This window comes from Aptenodytes forsteri, unplaced genomic scaffold, assembly GCF_000699145.1.
Source record: "Aptenodytes forsteri isolate BGI_AS27 unplaced genomic scaffold, ASM69914v1 Scaffold179, whole genome shotgun sequence".
Lineage (NCBI taxonomy): Eukaryota > Metazoa > Chordata > Aves > Sphenisciformes > Spheniscidae > Aptenodytes > Aptenodytes forsteri.
The window spans coordinates 2016702-2038674 of NW_008795378.1; the positions used below are offsets into that span (position 1 = coordinate 2016702).

A 21973-nucleotide genomic window follows, 5' to 3' on the forward strand; every position below is an offset into this window, starting at 1 on the left:
CTGCTAATGTTTAAAACATCACTTCAAAGCAAGAGATGGATAAAAGCCATGGGGACTGAAGGAGGAGCTGATGTGCGCATTGGCTGCTGCAGAGAACAGCACAGCTCGTGACGCACAGCCGAGCCCCGAGCACCTGGGAAGCTCTGAGCTGCGGGAAAGCACCACAGGGCCCAGCCACCACGTGGAAAACATCCAATTAAACCTGTCCTCTCCTTTATGCATGGTCATGTATGGCATATACCTGCCCAAACCCATCCTTCAGCTGACCAAGCTTCTTTGTCACTGAGAAGTTAGACCTGGCTATCTGCATCACTTTGTTTAGCAAATACTGGTCCATAACAGAAGAATCAGTAACGGAGAGAGCTGCTAATTACAGTACTACTGCTTAGAATGCTAATGCCACGTCCCTGGCTGGATCATCAGGGGGTCCCAACATGATGTCCGAAAAGGCCCAGCTAGTCCTTGATTATAAGAACAGATGTGCCTGGGTAAACAGGGCAGGTCTGGGACAGCACCCAGGCTACATCCCAAGTTAACTTCCAGTGGATAACCCTTCACTCTCAAGAAGATGAGTAGAACAGACAGCAGATGGGGATGTGCATCCATGCATGTTGGTAGGACTATTTGATCAGACTGTTTTGTTTAGCATAAAAAAAAGATAAATCCTTGACTGTGCTCTGGGAAAGCTATGAAAGATGCGGTACAGCCTGGTTCCTAAGCCAGAGCTTTGTCTTCACCAACAGGCCAGTCCTCCCCCCGGAGACGCAGGGACACAACTGCAACGGGAGTGGCCACAGCCTCACCTTTATGCTTCACCCCATGTCTGCAGGATCTTGCAGTCACCATGTGAAGATGAGTGAGGTGGGAAAATAAGTGCATAAAGGAGAGCTATGAAAAGCAGAGAGGGGCATGGCACCAGGAGAACTCAGCTGTGGTGATCAAGCTCCTGAGAGAGAAGACTTGAGACCAAAGAGCATAAAAACAAGGATGGTATGGGATATAATGCAAAATCCTCAGGAAATATCCCAATAAGCTCTGCAGAGCCTCCAGAAGTTGTAGGCTGAGCACCAGACTTGTCTTTTCCTTGTTCCCAAAGGAAAACAAAGTCTCAATATTTCTGTTAAATTAGCATTCATGGGTTGCGTATGGAAATTTCTAAACTACAGCAAGAACCATGGTAGGCTGATTAAGTATCAGCACAAGTCTATCTGTATAGCCAGCAAGGATGGTACTTCAATATACGCAAAGTAGCTGAATTGTTCTAAAAGTGGGACTATGCAGTAGATAAAACAGAGGATGGAGGCAAGAGGAGTAGTTTTGGGAAGTTCCCAAGGGTGTTGTGTCAAGGCAGTACATCAAACTACTGCTCTCGAGAGGATAAAGGTGCCACAGTTGCTGCTTTGAGCATTTCATTAGAAAGCAGACAGAGTGACAAAGGTAAAGAATAAATGGTTTGAAGAGCTAATTGGTGGAAGCTGGAGATGTTCCCCAACAACAGGAAACCTCACCTTCCCTATGATTTCAGCAAAGGGTATGAGGCCACATTCTGCTGCTCTTATTCACATTGTACAGTCCCCAACGCCCTGCTTCCAGTGACGGCATCAAAAAAAGACGCCTCCCCCACGGAATAGAAGAAATGGGCCTTTGTGTTTGAAATGGAAAGCTAAATCCAGCACTTTTCTCCTTCACCCCAGATATGTAAAAAGTAATCTTATTCTTTATCTTTGTTATAGTTTTGAAGACAGTGCCAGAGGTACTTTAGCAACGTTCTACAGGATTTATTTAAAACCAGACAATGAAAGACAGAGTTTACTCCCTTTTTCAGGCCTGCTACCTACTCTCAGCACTTCTGCAGATGGAAAGTGGAGACCCAGTTCTGCAGAAAGCCGCAGAGACACCACCCAGGTGGAGGCCTCTCCCGTCAAAGGTGGCTCAGCACATCTGGAACATCTCGTCTACAGACCTACCTACCAAACCTCCCCTTCCACTGGAAGGGCTGGAGAATGATACTGCAACTCCATGAAAATACGTTGTCTGGTGCATCGCCACCAAAAGACTGAAGACTAAATTGGAAAGGAAAGAAGGAGAAACCCAAGGGAGTATAAAGAGGTGAAAAGAGTTTTTGACACGCACACCTCTCTCTGGACTGTTTGTATTATTGGCCTTTGCTTAGCAATGGATAGCTGATTGAATTTCTTGAGCATTTGATGCTTGCAGGTATTGTGGATGCAGCTGAGGGTTGTCAAGAGGAAAGACCAGGAGACAGCTACGTGTTGGATGCACATTGCATCTCTGCCAGGACTAAAGGGTACCAGACATTTGGCAGCAGAGCGATTATCCTGTTTAGTTGGAAGAATAGGTGAGTTATTAAAAGATCTTTCTGCCCAGGAGTAGGGTTACAAAATTAAACCAACTAAACACAAAGAACTTTAGAAAAATTAATAGCAAGAGTGGGCACCAGTCTTACTGGAGCCACCACAAAGAGATTAAGGGGAAAGAGTTTGCACATGATCCTGAAACCTCACTGCAGACAATGCATACCTTCATCTTTTCAAGACTATTCAGCCAGGCAATAATTAATATTCAAGATCTCACAATTGTTACAGTATTTCCCTCTTTTTGCTGGAGATAAAGAAAATTGGAAATATGGCTTGCCTTCCTGAAAATCATGAAAGAAGAGCCACTCCAAGAGATACAGTCCCGAGCACAGGCGGAAAAGCTGTCTGGTCCCCGTTTGATTATGGGGAACTGAATTAGTGCCCAGCAAGGAACCCTGTACAACCACCCTCTGCATTTGCCCCTGACCCCAGCAGACTTGTAAACGTGCCAGGAAGGAGCATCAGGAGCTCCTGGCATGTCCACAAGTCCCCAGCTATGGCTGAACCCCTCCAGGAGGGATCCATCTTCCTCCTTGTACGCCCTCAGGGAAAAACCTCTTTCCTCCACTTTGCCTGCACAAACATATGGAGACGCACACATATTGCATTGAACTGGGAGTGTTTCCAGCACAGCTAATGGCATCTGCTGGAGGCTGACCCAGCAGACCACAATCATCTGCCGTATGTATTTTGGACCAACCTGCATGCCCAGCCCTGCAGATGCAGACAAGCATCACCACGCTCCTCGCTCTCACCTACCTCCTTGGCCCACGCTGGTTTCTCGCTGGCATTTATCCCTTCTTTGTAATGGTAGAGGGGTTTCTTCTCTGCCGGCCTCTGGTCTTGCCGCTGTTGCTGCTGCTGCTGCTGCAGGGAGACCAGGTAGTCACGCTCCTGCTGGAGCTGCCTCTGCAGCCTCTCTGCTTGCCGCTGCTCCTCCAGCTGCTTGCGCTTATACTCCTACCCAGAAGAAAACACAGTGACACGGGTGCCCGGCCAGCCTGTAAATGCAGGGCTGCAAACTGCAGGTTTATCTGTTTGGGTGGAAAATTGGGCCTGAGTATCTGAAAGGCTGTTTTCTGGCAAAGCTCATTGATTTGAAGGACTTTGGGGACTGAGCTGTAAAGCATCCTGGAGGAGAGACAGTTGGGAGGACAAAGCCAGCAAATTCAGAGTTGTGACCCTGGCGTCGGCACTTTGCGGCCGCTGAACTGCACTGTCTGCTGGGATAGGGGTGTGCCAGCGCTGCCTCACCAGGGAAACACTGTGAGACTCCCTGAGGGCTCAGACATTCCCTTATGAGTTACCATTGACTTTGCCCAGATTTTTCTGGATGGGAAGAACAAAGCCTCAATCCAATGAGGTGCCAAACACCACCGGGTCAGACAAAACCCAAATGAAGCCAAGTCCTCTGTAGGACGAATTTATTGTTTGTGAGAAGGGCCGCACAGCAGAGCCAACTGTATGATCTTTCTGAATCCCTACGGCTCTATGAGGTTTAATGAGTAAATAATTTTGAAAGGGCCTTTTTAAAAGGCCAGGGCTTGTGTGAGGGCTTTTCTTTTCCCTAAATAAAATTAATAGCAAGAGAGAAAAAGAATAATCCCTGGGGATTAAAAGAAAACGCAGCGAGAGTAACAGCTACCAGCATTAAAAAAGGATAACTCAAAGGTAAATTAAATAAAAAAAGAGGACATCTAGAACGCAAACAGCACAAGAGGGAATATACAGTGTTCCTGTGAGGAAATTAAAACAAAAGCCTTCACTCAGAATATGAAAACCCGCATGGCAGGGTAGGTTTGCCGGGTGCAGGCACGCGAGAGCTCGACCATGCTCCAACATGCTGCCAACAGCCTTCAAAGTTACGTGGCAACAAAAAGGGCTGCTCCTCTCACGAAGGCACAAGTATACCGATGCCGCGGAAGGGATGCAACGAGCGAGGCGTGCACCGTGAGGGGACCCAGCCCAAAGCGGTGGTGGGGGAATCGAGGCATGCTCATGGCCGTGGAGCGAGACAGGAGGCTCCGGGTCTGGCAGTGACAGCGGCGTCTCCCATGTCTCGGCACAGCAGGAGGCACTCGGGGGACATGGGTACACGTGGGCACATGCGGACGCAACACGGGCAGAAAGCAGCAAGCGTGGCCGGGGCCTCCCATTTACCAGAAGTAGCGCTTGCTCCTGCAACAACTGCTGCTGCAGGATCTCTAACTGTCTCTGCTCCTCCTCTAACTGTCGCCTGATGTACTCCTGGAGGCATGGGCAGCAAGGATCAAAGGAAAAAGAGAGAGAAGGTAAAAGAGACAGTATTTCCCAAGAGGAAGGAAAATGAGGTGGGCACCCACATCCATCCCGCCCGAGAGCCGACACTGATCAATCAGCCTGGGCACCCTCCATCCCAGCCCAAAGAGTCTGGGGCATCCATCACTCTACAAGGGACCTCTGAGGGTAAAGGGTGAAAACCACTGGGAAATGGCAAACATTAACTGGGAATACCACAGAATCCCACCCCAGGAACCAGCGGGTGGGAAAAACCTGCATCAAGTGTCTCCACACCTGCAGGCCAGCAAGTGGATCCATGATAAATGATGGCGGTGGAAAGCGACACACGTGGCGTTAGCAATTAAGCAATTTGCTCTCAAGTGGCAAAAAACGAGAGTTTATGCGAAAAATCTCTGATTAGAGGAAGAGGAATCCGTGCTGAAGGTGATAGCCCTGCTCCTGCTGGGTTACCTGCTCGTGCTCCGCACGCCGCCGCTCCTCCTCCCGCCGCATCTGCTCCTCATAGTGCCGCCGCTGCTCCCGCTCCTGCTGCTTCCGCAGCTCCTTCTCCCGCCTCTGCTGCTGTGGGGGCAGGAGGCACAGGTCAGCACCCCCACTCCTCTCCCTGGAAGCTCAAAGTCCTTTTTCCTCAGTTTTTGGGGAGCCACCTCACCCAGTGATCCGCAATGCTCCTGCCCACCCGAGGAGATGCCCTGCCAGCAGGCAGGTCTGTTTGGCAAGGTAGAGGGGCCTGTCGATCCCACCTCATCCTCATGTGCTCTGGTGCCCGGCACCGGCTACAGAGAACCCACAGCATCCTCCCGGCCAGCACCGGACCATGCAGGCAACCCCATTTCTTCTCCCACTTGCAGGTGAAGCCACGTGGGCAGTGCATGGTCCCCACTTACCAGTGCGCCCAACTGGTGGGTTAATCAGGCCCCAGGGGCAGGGTGGGGGCTCACCCCAGGAGCCGCGTGAGCCCATTGCTTACGGGGAACTCATGTCTCAGCCCCAAACCCACCCACGAGGATGAGAAAGGGTGCTGGGGGAGCTACTGCCTGCCGACAGGGGTACGTGTCCCTCTTATGTTTGCTGAGACCAGAAGCTAACACAGAAGACCCAAAATCCGAGGGTTTTTCCCTTTTGAAACACAAAACGAGCGGGGTGGAGGGGCTTCCCTTGCTGTCCTCAGGCCACCCCTGCCCTCTGCCTCCTGGGTCACATCCCTGCTTGCTCGGCTCTGTAGCATCTTTGCCAACAGCAACCCATGGGATTTTGGGGTGATGACGACCTACAGCCTGCTGTGAGCCATCCAGGGTGCACCCCGGTGACACCCGCAGCCCCCACACCCCCTGCTTTTAACCCAGCATAACTCCTCCAGCTACCCGAACCACCCTGCTCTCCCACCCTGGGGAGCAGGGGCTCGCAGCGAACTGCTGCAATACTCTGCCATGAAGCAGAGGGGCCGCAGGCTGCTCTGCACCGCAGTCCCGCAGCCGGCGCATCAGCAGAGGGCACTCAAATGCCAATATTGGCTTCTGGGGCTCTGCAGCCTGCCGTAACTCCATCATGCGCTGGGTGCAGCAAAATGCGTGCAGCACTAATGGGGAGGCAACCCACTGAAGCATACACCTGGTCCTTTTTTCTCCCTTTTTTTCCCTTTTTTTTTTTCCCCGTTGCCAACACGCAGCGGCTGAGCAGACTGCAGTGGCGAGGCAGGCACCGGAGGGGCTGGCAACGCCATGTGTTCACTAAATCACGTGGAGGTCTGGAGCTGGCAGCTGACTATGGTGGCTCTGCCCAAGGAGCTGGCTGAGCCATACGGAGACAAAGATGCATCCACTTTAAACTCCTGCTCTGCAGTAAAGCTGCACTGTATATACAGATGAATTTGATATCTATATCTATCTATAGATATATATCTATATAGGTATCTTCTATATAGATATCTATCTATAGAGATACTATATAGATATTATATAGATCTATCTCTATAATAGATATCTCATACAATAGATCCATCTCTAATATATATATTTATAATAGGTATCTATCTAATAGATAGATCTACTCTATTAGATATCTATTATAGATATTATAATTCTATTATGTATCTATTCTTTATTCTACTCTATATTCTATTACATATCTCTATATATCTCCCTAGAGATAGATATCTACAGGTATCTTTATAGATAGATGCCTATAAAGATAGATATATCTATAGATATTTTAACAAACATTTAAAGACACCCCCACATTTCAATACAGGGAGGAGCCATTGCCTGATTTGCTGCTATCTCCTCATCCACAGGTAACAACCACAGCCGTGCTGCACAGGGATTCTGCTGATTTCCTCTAGCTTAACGTTTGAGCTGCAGCACAGCTTTAGTGCCACCTATAGCCATATTTATCAGTGCTGTTCCACTCGCCTCAGGGAAGGAAAATCGCATCCAACCTGAAATAACCTGCCAGCTCCAGACTCCAGCGTGTCCCATGCCAGGCGCAGTCACTCGCACTGCCCACGTAAGCTGAGGATGCATGTGTTACTCTGCGCGTACGCCTATCCTCACTGAGCGCAACGCAAACATAGGGCTGTTTGTATTTTTTTGAACTCTATACCAGAAATTGCAGGGGATACACCACCGGGACGTGGCAACTCAGCAGTAACGGTAATACATCAGATTTCTTGGCTTCACCAGTGCTCCCTGACCTCCTTAGGCAAGTGCTGTTGGTGATGGTCACTGCTCCCGTGCACTCAGGAGCATGGATCTTTTGACTAATGTGTTGAATACACGTTACCCTGAGCTTCCAGTCATAGTATGTATCACTCTGGGTTTGTGGTGGGTTTTAATGTTGTTTTTTTTAGTTAAAATAGCACGCTGCTGAATAAAGCACATAATGCTTGTGTAGGCTGGGTTTGGCTGGCAGGAGGGGAGGCCCTGAATACCACAGCTATTTCTTAACTAAAAATCACCCAATTGCCAATCCGGCAGGCGAACAAAGCCAAACCCCTCCAAGGAAGGAGACAAAAGCATTGTTCCCAGGGAGGGAGCCACACACCTCCATCCTTCCAGGGGACCACCCAGCCAGCAGCCCATTTCCACACCAAAAAGCCTATTTAACACCAGGAGCTGGGAACTGAGCCCCCCAGGCACAGTTTTCTTTCGAAGCCAGGCCTGATGCTCTTCTGGATATTTAAAGGACCTCTGCACCCTGCCGCAGCCAGGCTCTTCGAGCTGAGGCTGTGAGCAGCATGAAATAAATACATTTATCGAGGCCAGAAGTACAGAGCTTCCCTCCAGCTCAACAGCGTTTTTGTCAGGTCACATTATAAGCAAGTAATTTGACACGGTCTTATTACGAGCACCTTCAGCTAAACACTGCACTGCCATCTCAGCAGAGCGGGGCTGAATTGGCAGCGGCACAGCCTCCCGGCGCACTCAGCTGCCTTCCTCATACGGCCCCGCTTCGGCAGCTGGCAAACATCTGGAGAGGACCTGGCACTGCAGTGGGCAAAGCCTCCAGCAATGCACCCATCTCCCCTCTACCTCTGCTTGCGCTGGTGCCAAGCAGCGCCGGGGTGACGGGGACCCTGTTTAAAGCAGGGATTGGGCTCAGTGAGATGCAGCCGAAAACTGCATGTGGAAAGTGCATGTAGAAAGGAGGAAAAAAAAAAAAAAAAAAAAAAAAAAAAAAAAAAAAAAAAAAAAAAAAAAAAAAAAAAAAAAAAAAAAAAAAAAAAAAAAAAAAAAAAAAAAAAAAAAAAAAAAAAAAAAAAAAAAAAAAAAAAAAAAAAAAAAAAAAAAAAAAAAAAAAAAAAAAAAAAAAAAAAAAAAAAAAAGGGAGAGATTCAAAGATCTCTCTGTATTTGCCTCCTTTTCTCCCTGTTTTCTGCCCTCCCTCTCTCACTGCGAATGCATACTTCCCATGTTTCTCCAAGCCTGAAACTGCTGTGTGTATTTACACTATCCAGACCTATTATTCATGCAAGGCAAGAGCGCCAATTAATTAGGACTGCATTTATATAACTCTGCAGGTAAAGCTATATGTAGCTGCTTGTAAGCCAGAATGGGACCTTATTTGTGCTGCACTAGAAATGACAGGCTTTAAATATTGATGAAGGAAGACACACGAAGGCAAAACCTCTGGTGGGAAGGCCCTTGGAGGCCTGGCATGAAACAAGGACTTCAAAGAGCAAACTCACTTTGTTAGATCAGACACATTCAGGACTACAAGCAATCAGCGAGCTGGAGCTGCCCCGTGACCCTGGCAAGCTCGGAGAGGTACCAACACTTCCAAGAAGAGGCTCCTGGAAACCTTGGCTGCTGCTCCCAAACACAAGCATGACCCAGCAAAGTGGAAGGGGAATTCCAAGTGACAAATGAAAACTAATATTCTAGGTGGTTGCGTTGTTGTGACAGACTCATTTATCTGAGCCACCAGGGAAAGAGTGACTGTGGCTGGAACATCATCTTTCCTGACACACCAAGCACTGGAGCATGAAGAGGTGTTTCCCACTGGTAGAGAAACTGGGTCAGAACTTCCCACCATGGCAAACGGGGATCTGATATGCTCTGAACCATCGCAGGAGCTTTTAGTCAGGATCATCGTGAAGGGATGCTCCATGCAGGAAAAGGCTCATGCTTCAGAATCTGAGTTCTACATGCTTTCTAACCAAAGAAAAACTAGAGAGATGTAAGGCTTACCACATACGTGTACTACAGGAGCTGCTGTAACGCAGCGCTCCTTGGAAATGGGTACAGGACTGCTGCCAGGACCACTGCAGTACCCCCATGTACCATACTACTGCGAGAGGGCTGTCGTCTTCATGAAAATGTTTCTAAAAGCTACATGACACCTGCATATGCAGAAGAAAATAACAACCACCATTTTAGCTAACCTACGTTTATCTACAATTAATTGCTGGAATTTTTTTGCACTGCTTTATAAGAGCTTCCAGTAGACGGTCTTCTGCTGGTTAACATATAAAGGAGCTGCAGCAATTTTTTATCCCCTGAACATCCAGCTCTATAACTGCACTGAATGAAACCTCACATGCAAACAGCAAGATGCTTAGATTTGCCTTGTACATTCCCTGTGAAGATCTGACCTTCATTTTATACCTAGAAAGGACAAAAATCCACAACATGGCAAAAAAATGAGGTTATGTAAACCCCTCCCTGACTACATCTGCCCACTGCTGCCAAGGGGTCTGGCACAGAGATTTGTCTCGCAGGATCCCTAATGCTCCTGACCGGGAGATGTGTTATTCCTACAGCTCAGCTGGAGTTTTGGTGGTTAAACTGGTGCATCAAGGCTCATTCTGTGCCAGCAACAAATGGAGGGTTTCTTAGGGAACTATGTATCTCTAATATATGTATATATAGGGAAAAATTAAAATATATTCAAGCCTATTCACCTTTCTGCATTACACAGATATTTTCCTTAGTGCTATTTGATCTATTGATCTTTAATTCTCTAATTTGGGGTTTTTTCAGTTAGTTCTGGTGCACATTTTGAATTCATGAGACCAACTTTCTGCACGAGGGAAAACAAAGCTGCAACTCTACTCCCATGAAAGTCCCGGTTTCAAAGCTAGCTTGGGGATTTTTACTTCCACCACAATTAAAGACAGCTGCAAATCTAAATCTCTCTGGCTGCCTGGAAGAAGATTCAGCCTTAAAGAAGGAAATTGGTCAGCTGTTGAAAAAGGAGACTCAGGTGTCTGACAGATGCAAGGAGGCATGCTAAGGATGGCAGCAGGTCTCAGGGGCAGCATGAGGTGCACCAGGTGACCACTAGCAGACTTCCTTACTTGACTTTTTTATATACGCATTTAGTGTTATTGCCAGAGCAACATTAGGAGATGGTGGATTTCCCCAAAAAGGCCCTAAAATGAGAGGTACTTTGTGAGAGGTTCAGAAATCCTGGTTTAGGAAGATCAAGATGACAGAAAAAATGGGATTCTTTCATTATGAGCTCTGCTGCGTGAGGGAACAGAAATGGTGGGAGCTCTATCCCTGGCAGTATTTAAAAATGAGATTGGAAAACAACAAGAAAATATTCTGAAGGTCTGCTCTGACAGAGGAATGGACCAGTTATCCCACTAACAGCCTTTCTCCAGCTCTTTTGCTGTGCATCTCCAGTACAAATTAACTCCAGGCATTTTTGAGCTTGGCATCCTCTGAAGTCAATCCTTTTGGTGCTGTGCTGGGGCCCAGCTGATGCGCTCGCTCAGCCTGGCCACCTTCACGGCGTCTTATTATGAGTCAGAGCTCTTTCTATAAACACAGTAATATGCCTGGCAGTACTAAACAGTCTGACTTAGGAGCCCCAAAAGCCACCAGTTCCAAGTGTTTATTTGTCCCGGATGCTCTACTGGGTTTTAAAGGTCAACTTTATTTTGAAAATACAGTAATCTGAGTCTTCCACTCATCTCTCCTCCCAGAGATCTGCTGGTACAGTGCTGCCTATTGGAGGCACACCCCGTCTTAGTCAGACCATAAAGAAGCATGGAAGAAACCATGTTCCCATTAACCAAAATAAATCCAGAGCCAAGAGTCAACAACTGAAGTTAGTGCAAAGCTAGCGTAAGAAAACACTGAGAGGCCAAAAGGCCTGGCTTCTGCTGAAGGGTTTGGGTGCCGTTGTGATGGGTAGGAGAGCTGGAGCAGCGTTGCTCTCTGGAGCAAAACTGCAGCAACATAGAAGGAGTGTGCTGGGAGCCGCCAGGCAGTACTAGCAAACTCGGCACAGCTGTGACAGCCGCTGTTTGGTACCTCTGTCTGGCCATCAGATGCTTCCTGCCCCAAAATACATGGGAAGAACACAAAGACCAAACTATATCCACTACTGGCTGGCTGTGCTAGAAATAGTGGGTCAGCCTGAGGGTACAAACCCCTTCCCATGTCCCTGGGCAGAGGGAGCATCCCTCCCCAGTGCGGACACTAGAAAAGCCTGAGAGTACAAACCCCTTCCCATGTCCCTGGGCAGAGGGAGCATCCCTCCCCAGGGCGGACACTAGAACTCCTCCATGAGCAGGAAGCTCAAGGGGAAGATGCTCAAAGCTGCTTGTGCAGCTCCTCTATCCCACTCCCTGCAGAAGCGACAAAACTTTCTGTTTGCTAATCTCTGCCTCTATTTTTCTGGTTTTCCTACAGCAGCCCACAGCAGATACATGACACCTTGCAGCTGGCAAAGCCACAGCCAGCCGCGCTGGGGAGCATCCCCTCCTAACTGCTGCCACAACCCACCGCATTTGCAACAGAAAGTTTGTACCTCTTCAAGGACTCCTGCTTTAATCCTCACCATAGCAACTCAGCTATGTTTCTTGCTCGCCACACAAATGGTGTCTAACAGAGAGGAGAGCTCATTTTACTCCGTGGCTGGAGATGCAGGTGAGGCTAAACCTAGCTAGACAGACCTGAGGTAGGCACCTGAGAAGATGCTGGGGACACTGCAGCCACCTGCGAGCAGCTGCCTGCTCTGCCCTAATCCTGGCTGAACCCACAGGGCTGATCACGCCAGTGGCCCCACACCGGGGTGGACAGAGGATGCCCCTCAGTTACAGTCCCACTGTCTTTCCCCACTTCTCCAACACGGCAAGAGCATGAAAATGCCTCTTCACCGGCTTTGCCCCAGCAGATATCTCTCTCTCAATTTAGGTCCAAAAATTGTAAGGCAGCTGGGAAGAAGGCAATGGGTGAAGAGCCCAGGGGGGCTGTTAGAGCCACCAGAAACAGAGGCATTGATTTTAAATCCTGGCTATGGTGGCATTAGCTTTTAATGACATGGGGTAAAGCACGGGGGGATCAGCAGAGCCTGGGAGGGCTGCGCACAGCCGGGCCCTGCAAGGCAGCGCCTCTGTAGCTCAGGGCAGAGCTCACCAGCTTAGCAAGGGGATTAGTCCTCCATTCAAAACCTGCCTGGGAAGCGGCAAAGAGAGAGAACAATTTTCTTCTATGTGAAGAGAACGTATTAATACTGCAGCAAGCATTGTATTCATTACAGGATTGCAGCTAATCTGGTGTCTGCTTTTATTCTGCTGTTGTTCTGCTCCTGTACCGCTTGCAGCAAGCAGACTGGGACAAAGGCAGAGCCAGGCTTCCTTACAACAGTCCTCAGATCTACTGGGGCAGGGGACTTCGGGGTGCGTCTACGTGCAAACCCCATCCTCTCTCAAAGCAGCTCTCCAGCTTTGGGAAGGGTGCAGGACGCAAGCAAAACCTGACCTACAATGTATTGAACACGCAATGCTCTGTGCTCTGACAACACGACAGACCTACATATTTACCAGACTGAAAAAATGCTTTGCCTGGGATTTGCCTGTTGTTTTTTGCCCTGGTGGGGCTCAGAGGACCACCTCGAAGAGAGGCTGTACCATCCCCATCATCATCACCATCAGCTGCCTGAAATTCCTTCCTGTCTGTGCCCCTGGTCTGGAGGTATCACCCACCACACCAAGAGTCAGGTTAAATGTAAGAGACACTCTGGCTTGTGCAAATTAAGGGGGTGACTGCTCTAATAGCCCATTTACTCCAAGTCCTTTTTTTCAGACATATCAGTGACCTCTTTGGAAAGCTAATTTAATTACCCTTAATGTATGAGCCCTTCAACGAGACACTTGGGATGAGTTCAGTGCGAGGCAATGGGTTTCTTTGTGCAAAACCACATCAAAACCCCCAAAACAGGAGAAACTGCCCCTTATTCTTTGGTGGACTTCTGCAATCCAGGAAACTGAGAGCTAAACCAAAAGTGAGCACTTCATACAGAGAATGCAGCTGGGCTGTGCAAATCAGACACCCAAAGTCACCCGGTCAAATCCTGCAGCTGGATTTTAAATGGGGTGGATAATTTTATGACCGATCGCATTTGTAGCTGGTATGTTAAGACAAGGGTAGTGAAATCTTATGCTTCAGGGCACATATGGATCATTGCACAAGTCAGGCAGGCATCTGCCCCTCCCTTGCAAGAGAAATTGTAATTGGCAGGGACTGGAAGGACTAAAGTTGAAATTGGGGATTAAAAGGGACACAAGTGGCACATGGATCTGGGGAAAGGGCAAACGGAGCTATTCAGCAGCTTCTCAACTGTAACAGTCCACAGCAGCAAATAACGATAACGAACTTGATGCCTGGACCAGTAAGAGTTTTGCCCACCTTGACTGAATAAGCTATCACCCCAACAATGGGCTAACTCTGCTCAGTAGTTCCAGGGATCCTTTTAAGTTTGGTATTTCAAGGGTTTATTTATAGCAAACCAGCTCTATTACCTTCACAGGAGTTGGCAACAGTTAACTATGGTGAGGAGGGTGGCTGAAGGCTGGTATGCAAAAAGCATGAGTGGAGTGTTTGTCCAGCGTAACAAAACATTTGGGGTTACCAACTAGAGAGGTTAGGGCATGATCATCTTAAACCAGGCTGAGAACAGTCACTTGGGACCTGCTACCAGAAATCCCGCTGTTCCACCCAAAACCAGCCTTTGCCAGCCCACTGCTCAGCTCTGGCCAGTTACCTCCTCCAGCCTTCGCCTCTGCTCCTTCTGCTCCTCAATCCGCTTCTGCCGCTCAGCCAGCAACTGCCGCTTGTGCTCCTCATTCTCCCGCTGCTGCTGCTCCAGCTGCTGCCGGCGCAGCGCCTCCGACCGCTCCTTGTTCGCCAGCTGCAGCCTCAAGAAATCCCGTCTCAGCGTTGACTCCCCAGGCAGGTTTAGGATGGAGCTGCATAGGAGAGAAGCATCAGAGAAGATTCCCACCTCGCATCCTTAAACCTCTTGCCAGGTGAAGTTCTGTGTGATTTTCTGCTGTGGCTCCTCTCCCCTTCATCCCGACAGCATCTCAACACCCGACAGAGCTTGGGCAGCAGCGGATGGAGGGATGGGGGGACCACAAATGTCAGGGCAGGGCAGCAGACACAGCGCTCTGTTCACAGCTGACCAGCAATTTATTTGCTAAAGGTTTCCTTTACGTTAAGTTTCTAACCAAAGCCTCTTGTGCTGCAGTGGCACACACTATATTTAGCTGTTCACAAAGCACATCTAGCATGAATCATTGCCAGCTATTAAAATACTACATTATCTCAGTGAAATAATGGAATAACCTGATACTAATTACAACGGGTCTGAAAAGTGTCACCAAAGAAAGTTCCAGCCCTACCGCGCTTGCAGCAGCACCGGGGAGGTTTCATGGCGAAAAGTTACACGAAAATAGGGAGTTACACTTGGATGTACGGAAGTACATTTTAAAGAGTCTTCTTTAATTTCACCTCACATTTTTACCACATCTAAATACCCATATTCCCATGACAGCACCACACCGCGCTGCAGATCCCACAGGCAATGGGGTACCTGGGTCTTCTTCCCCAGCTTTTGGCCAAGGTGACCTGTAGCATCATTTTATACCCACGCACCATCTAGCAGAGGGAATATACTCTGTTCTGCCAGGGAACGGGACTGAGTGCTCAAACTGTCCTTTTTCCATCTCTAGTTCATACGAGCCTGTAATCCAAGCCTATTTTATACAGAGTTAGAGAGATGTAAGGGCAGAAATGAAATGCTGATTCTTACCTGGGCTCTCCAGAGTCATTTTCCTCCTCCTCCTCCTCACTTCCACTGTACTCATACTCTGTCTCATCTAGGAACAGAATTGCTCATCAGTGTCCTTTGCTGGACTCATTTGTTTTTCCAGTGGTTGAAAACCCCAGAGCTCTGAAGGCAGAACAGACAACTCTGTCCTTCTCGCGTGACAAGGAATAAGCAGCATTATTTCTCTCCATTTTCTGTTTTTATGGGGGGCTGCAAGGCCAGGGAAGCATGGGTGGTCTCCCTGGGTGCTGGCACCTTGCACGCCTGTGCTGGCCAGGAAGAGGGCTGCAGTCCTGGCCGGAGCACCACGGGCAGCACCAGCACAGTGGGCAACAGCCCCAACCACTGAAGACATTCGATGTAAAGATGGGCAGTGTCCATAAAATAAGAATTTATCCCCTTATGACAGTGAGTGACCCTCTTCTTCAGGAGGGTTCTTCAAAGGGAGGCGCACCACAAGCTATTGAAGCCACAGGCACTGGAAGGTGGGATTTAACTATGGCTCTGAAGGCACCAACTCCTCTCTCTCTAAGCATATGCTCTTCCTATGCAAATCCATGTATTTTCCAGGCAACGAAGACATCTACATAAAAGCCCAACTGCAATGTTGCGCTACATACTGTGATTTCTGTTGGGATATCATCTTTATCAGATGAAGCGAATGATAGTAAAAGAAAGGCTTGCTCTTATCCAATTACTCTCCATCTCTAGGGTCCAACCTTCATTTGCCAGACTAAACACATTTAATACTTCAGTGGGATCCCATTTTGTTGTTTTGATTGTAGTGAAATCTATTACAAGGGGCTGGAAGGTACACATGAAAAATTAATACCGCGACCAATAAGAAGAGAAATAGCAACATATTAATTTGCTGGATTATACAAATGAGCTTTCAGTTAAAACTCAGTTCACAAGCAGCTGAATACTTTAACAAGTTTCTTCGCCTATCTGATCTTCCTTTCAGAAGACTTTGATAGGGCCTGGAGAGTTCACTGAAAACATTCAGTTTAATAGGTTATTCCTGGTCAACAGAATAGCTTTGGGGCAAGGGCCTTATCTAGATCTTCATTTGCACAACTCTGCTCACGCTGGTGCAGCATGAATGTCACGTAGATCAACAGACTTGGCATGAGACGTGAGCTGGGAAAAATTCAGCTTAGCAGTTTCTCCCTCCCACACACCAGTACGTATATATGCAGATGTAAATTTTATACACACATTTTAATGAATCAAAGCTTAAATGTTCCATGTGGAAATTATCACTTGGACAAAAAAGACACCATTTTTCACCAGAAAAAGAGAAGATTTAAAAACACTGCTTAGCTCCGATGACAATCACCTGTAGATTTTGTATGAACACCTATTGTTTTGTAATGGATATTTATTTTTGTTTCAGTGACTGAGAAGAATCAAATCAAACCAAATAATCTGACCTCAAAACCATAAGAAGCGTGGTCACACAGAAGGACCGCACCTATTTAATTCAACCAGTTTGCGAACAAACTTAGCCATCTGAATAAGGGAAACTGAGACCATGAGCAAGCCAGTCCTCTTTGCCTTCCTTCTACCCGTATGTTTCGCCCTCACAGATGCGCCTTGGTCTACCCTAGGGATCTCCAAGCACATGGCAGAGGTCAAGGATTGCCCAGAGCACTGCTTCTCCACTAACCTTTCTCGCCTCGCTTCTTTTTAGTCCTGTCGATGTGGTCCTTGAGCTGGATGCGGACCTGCCTTTCGTTGGGCTGGTCTCGGATGAAGGGGTGCTTCATCAGCTGCTCTGTGGTTGGTCTCTGGCTGTGGTTCTTCACTAGGCAGCTCTCAATGAAGGACTGAAACTTTTTAGACCTGGCCCAAGAAACAAAAGGAAGGTATTGAAAAAACAGGTAACTATATTGATTCTTGTATTAGAAAGTGAGAAACTTGTGGGCATTTGAGATCGCTTGGCTGCTACACAGTTCTTGCTCAGATGCAGCCTTCCAAGCGGATTCACATGACTTCTCTGTTGATGCTTAGCACAGTCTCAAAGCAGGACCATCACATGTGCCCTCTCTCACTTTATCCTCTCCTACCCTTTCCATGCACACTCCTATCTATGCCTTCCTGGTGCAACTAGGGGAAATCACCATTCTGCTGAGTCTGGAGAAAGCTGGGAACCATCAGTATGACTGGGGAATCACCAAAGCCAGATGTCATCAATGGCAACCAAGAAGATGCAAGGAAGTGTTCCTCCTCCCTTCCCTTTGCCCTGTGAAAGTGCAGGTAGAAACAAGAGACACCACATACAGATATAAATGCAATTCCTTAACGGATTGTTTCCATATTTTGTGGCCACGGGTGGTGTTTCAAGAGATGTACCTTTCTGAAGATGAGTGGAACAAGCTAGGTTGATGGTTTTTTTAGATTTAACCACCCAACATTACATGTCTTGTTAAAGATCAGACAACCTCTGGGCGATGCTCGCTGCATGCAGCCCTTCCCTGCTCTCTCAGGGTGAGCCCCAGCAGCATTACTGACCCACCAAGTCCTGGGGGCCACCATGTCCCGGTCTCCCCAATCACAAACCCAGGCAAATGAGATGTGCTCTTCGGGCAGCACAGCTTGGGCAGAGGTGGGAACGCGGCTGTGGGTGGCAGAGCCCAGTCCCTCCTCAACAGCTTGCCTTCCCGGAAACAGTTAAATCCAATCTTAGCTAAAACAATTTCAGCCAAATCTTTAATAAACAAATTTCTCTTAGTCTCAAGTGTTGCATATCAAAAGTTTTCCTGCAACTAATTTCACTACATTATAAACCCAAGAGAACAGGGATTTACAAGAAAGAAAGATGTTGACAGGCCACTCTACTCTATGTTGCTATAGCAAATAGGAAAATGAGTGTAAATTAATGTCAGAAGCCAACAGATACTACAGAATTGCATTAGAAGTAAAACAATAAGCTTTCAGGGATTTTACTTTTAAGCTGTCAGACTAAAAGTGATTTATCTTTTAAGTGCTAATCCATACAAATTGAGATGCAAAAATAAAATAAGCTACTAGATCCAATTAAATCCTCCCTCCAGCTTTATTAATGAACAAATCTTCCTTCCCCACCTTGCCTCAAGAAACAAATATGGTCAAGCTGAAGTAGCTAAAAAGTTATCCTCCAGTAAGTGATGGGTTTGCCCATCTCTTGGGGATGGGGGTCCCAGAGCCCTGCGATGCCCTAAGACACCTTTGCATCCCCGAGCTGGCTGAGCAGCTATGGAGAGGGACCAGCTCACGCCTCTGGTTTTCCTGAAATCTTCCTCTCCAAAAAAGCAAGCCTGTCCAGTGTGGCACAGTTCAGCCCTCACCAGGGCTGGAGCAGAGGACAAGGGCTTTCTCCCTGGCTCTGATCCAGGAGGACACCATCACACGTCTCATCCCCTCCCCGGGCGCAGGTCAGTTCATCTTCATGAACCACGAGCTTCTTCGGCTCCTGGGGTTTGTAAAGCTTAAATCAATGTTTGCAAAGTCTTTGCAGCTGCTGGGATGAAAAGTGGTATCACAGTGCAAATATCACCTCATTAACACAGAGGTTTTGCCATCTTATACAAGGCAGGGCTGAGGATTGTTTGTGGGAATAACATCACTAAAGTTCGTTTTATCTGTGAAACACGGGAAGAAGAAAATAAAGCTTTGTTGCTGGCTGGTTTTAATTGGGAAAGAAAATGATACCAAAGACTCTCTAATTTTCATAGGAACACAGCACTATTTTAAAAGCTAGTTCAAGGATTTAGTATACAGCAAAAGTATCTTCCTCTCTGGGACTTTCGATTCGGGCCAGCTCCCATGCATGCTTTCCCTCTCGGCTTTCTGTGACTTACCCTCAAAGGTGCTGGAGTCACTTCGCTATTTCTTTCACATAAGGAAAAAGATGGTCTACCCACTTGGTGTACTTTCATGTGTTGTTGCACACAGAAGCAAGGATGAACTCAAGGTTCAAGTTGAACCTTTCTTTATTTTGTTTTTCTCTTGTGATCTGTGCTTGTGAAAACCACTGACGGCCAGAGAGCCACTGTGAAAGCCTGGTTAAACACCTCCAGTCTTCTTGGGTCAGGCTTGCAGAGCTCCGGGACCCATTCTGGCCGGGCCCAAAACCTCCAGCTGAGAAATGAGCCAAGGACAGCAAGTTTGCCTGATGTCCCACTGAAAATGCTGAAAAAAAAATTGCTCTTAAGGAATCGGTGGAGTCGTACTGGCTTGGAGCTTCATCTGGGTCCTATGGAGTTTCTCATTGCAATGAAAGCTTGGAAGATGAATATAGGTTTGAGCTGCCCAGGGTACACGTGTCCCAGCTCTGCTGGAGACCAGAGATCCCTGCTTGCTCATGGAGGGGCAGCAGAGGCCAGGTGAGCACCACGCTCCCCTAGAGGTGTTCAAAGCTGGAGTTTCATTAAACTATGAGTTCCAAAGTGATCCCTTTCTCAAAGCAGCTGGGATGCAGTCCCTAGCATGGGCAGAGCACAGCCCTGGACGGACCAGCCGACCCTGGACAGACACCACCATGGTTCATCACCACAAGATGTGCAAACCTGAGACAGCCACCGGCCATGCGAGGGGAAGGTGGTGCCAAGCAACACCCTGGCTTGCACAAAGCACATCCCGGTATCTCAGAGCAGGCACTAAAATACAACTTCCACCCCAGCTCAGCTTTTACCTTAAGGAGATGCGGAAATGTTCTGCTCAAAACCTGCTTTCATCAGCTCCCTTCTGCCTGGAGGCTGAGGAAGCCTTTGCTGAATAAATAGCACTTTTGTATGAAAAATAAACCCTAAATTCTGACAATCCATTTTGTGCTGTAGCAGTGAGGATAATGAAGTAGGAGACTGGTGATCTGGCAGAAAACAAGTGTATAAACTGTTTTCTCAGATGACTAATGGTATCCTCAAAAGGCTGTGCAAGGAGAGCGAGCACCTTTGACACCCTCGGCAGAACCAGCCGGGAAAGGTCTCTCTCCTCCTGGTTTGGTTCTAGAGCAGCTGATGATCGGGCTGACAAAATTAACATGCCTCCTGCCAAAGCCTGGGTGAGTTTTTATGGGGCTGGTCCTAAAACCCCAACACCATGCATCTGATGCAGAGGACTCCAAGCCCCTGTCGCTCCTCTCCCAGCAACAAAATATCTGCTGCTTTGGCACAAAGTGTTTTCAATACTTAGCAATTACTCTTCTCCTTTTTTTTGTGTGTCTTAAATAAGATAATAAGCATAATTTCAAGGAGTAAGGCAAACCTTCCCTCTGTGAGCTCAGCCTATCTAGGACCAATGGGCAGTGCTGTCTCTCTAACATCTGGTAGGTCTTTCCTGACCAAACCACTGCTGAACCTGGGGCAGGCAAACAGCACGAACCAAAGATGAGTGTTTTTAAGGACTCCAGCTCCATCAGTACAGAACATACAGTAACAAAACAACATCTGCTGGGCTTCAGGAATATTTTTCCTACGGGTTTTTATTGGCGTGCCCTGCCTTTTTTTTTTTTTTCCTTCAAAACAGTGATGTATTTTTTCCTGCAAAATTGTAAAATAAAGCCCAACTAAGTACAAATCCCCGCATTCCTGGGCCTTCAAGATAAACTATCCTTTTTTTGGCACAGATACACGTTTCCACTTGAAAAGGGAACCTGACTGGAAAGATTTGGGAGCCAAGCAAAGTGTCATCTGGCTTCAGGCTGCACGAACTGCCTTGGAAAAGCTGACTCCGTGCTGTGCAATGGCAGCATTAGAGAGTGTTCCCCTCTCTGCCTACCTAGGAAGTCCTCCATCCCATGGTACATGACTCCTTCAGACCAAACTGCCTCTCCGTAGGCGATCAAGACCCAAACTTGCACTCACCGGAGTGATGCTGGAGACCATCACTGACCCTCGAAGCTATATAAATGTAAACACCAAATCCCCAGCGTGCCCGGGCTGCAGAAACAAGTTGCTCCAGAGACATTTTTACAGCCATTGAAGATTCAGAAAGAGACTCACCACTTCTTTGATTTCAACCTCGGGGCTGGGTTGCGGGGGATGAGGAAGAGGGCTCTCATGGGATGCATGTCACAGAGAGCTGCAATGTGCAAGAATAGGCATTAAATATGGCACAGCATCTTGCAGACCCCCCGGGCTTCCTAAAAAGTCTACACGCCCAACTGGGGAGACCCAAGTTTCCTCTGAAGCTACAAGACCTGTAGGACAGGAGGATTTGCAGTGACAACCCCCTGCAGACCCTGGCCCAGCAGCAGCCTGGAGCTCAGGTGAAAGCCAACGTCCTCAGTCAACTGGCGTGTGTGTCCCCAGCACGGCTGGGCTCAGCAGCAGGGGTTGGCTGGGGACACCTTCACTCCTGCAGCTGCGTGTCCCCAGCACCCTGCCAGGTGCTGACAGCAACGGGCCCACATGCCACTACGCTCCGCTTTATTTACTTGCATTTACCAGCACGCAAGGACGGTCCCAGGATAACACTGAAAAACCATGGCAGTATGCAGAGGCACCAGCTGAACCCAGTGTGCCACTATCTGTGTCACTGCGGAGGTCAGCAAAACACCAGCGCTGAGGAGCAGTGTTTTACTTGCTTCCAGTCCTCCACCTCTTCTTCATATGTATTTTATTTGAGGAAACTGAGTCCCAGAGTGCTTAAGTGGCATGACAGGAGTCACTGCACAGTGTTTCTTGCACAGAACCGAGCGCTGGCTGGTGCTCAGCAAAACCCAGCATGTTACAACCCAGGGTTAATTAAAGCAGAGCAATGCATCTACT

The 21973-nt window shown here is 47.9% G+C and overlaps 1 protein-coding gene across 1 annotated transcript in view; it reads right to left on the bottom strand.

Annotated features, from left to right (window-relative positions):
- TNIK (TRAF2 and NCK interacting kinase) overlaps positions 1-21973 on the bottom strand; it is a 138951-nt gene that overhangs the window by 33392 nt on the left and 83586 nt on the right. The window contains exons 8-14 of the mRNA XM_019472411.1: positions 21206-21284; positions 16891-17066; positions 15204-15270; positions 14154-14358; positions 5109-5219; positions 4539-4625; positions 3138-3338 (exon numbers count right to left, since the gene is read on the bottom strand). Of these exons, the coding sequence (XP_019327956.1) occupies positions 3138-3338; positions 4539-4625; positions 5109-5219; positions 14154-14358; positions 15204-15270; positions 16891-17066; positions 21206-21284 (926 nt within the window). The remainder of the gene's footprint in view (positions 1-3137; positions 3339-4538; positions 4626-5108; positions 5220-14153; positions 14359-15203; positions 15271-16890; positions 17067-21205; positions 21285-21973) is intronic.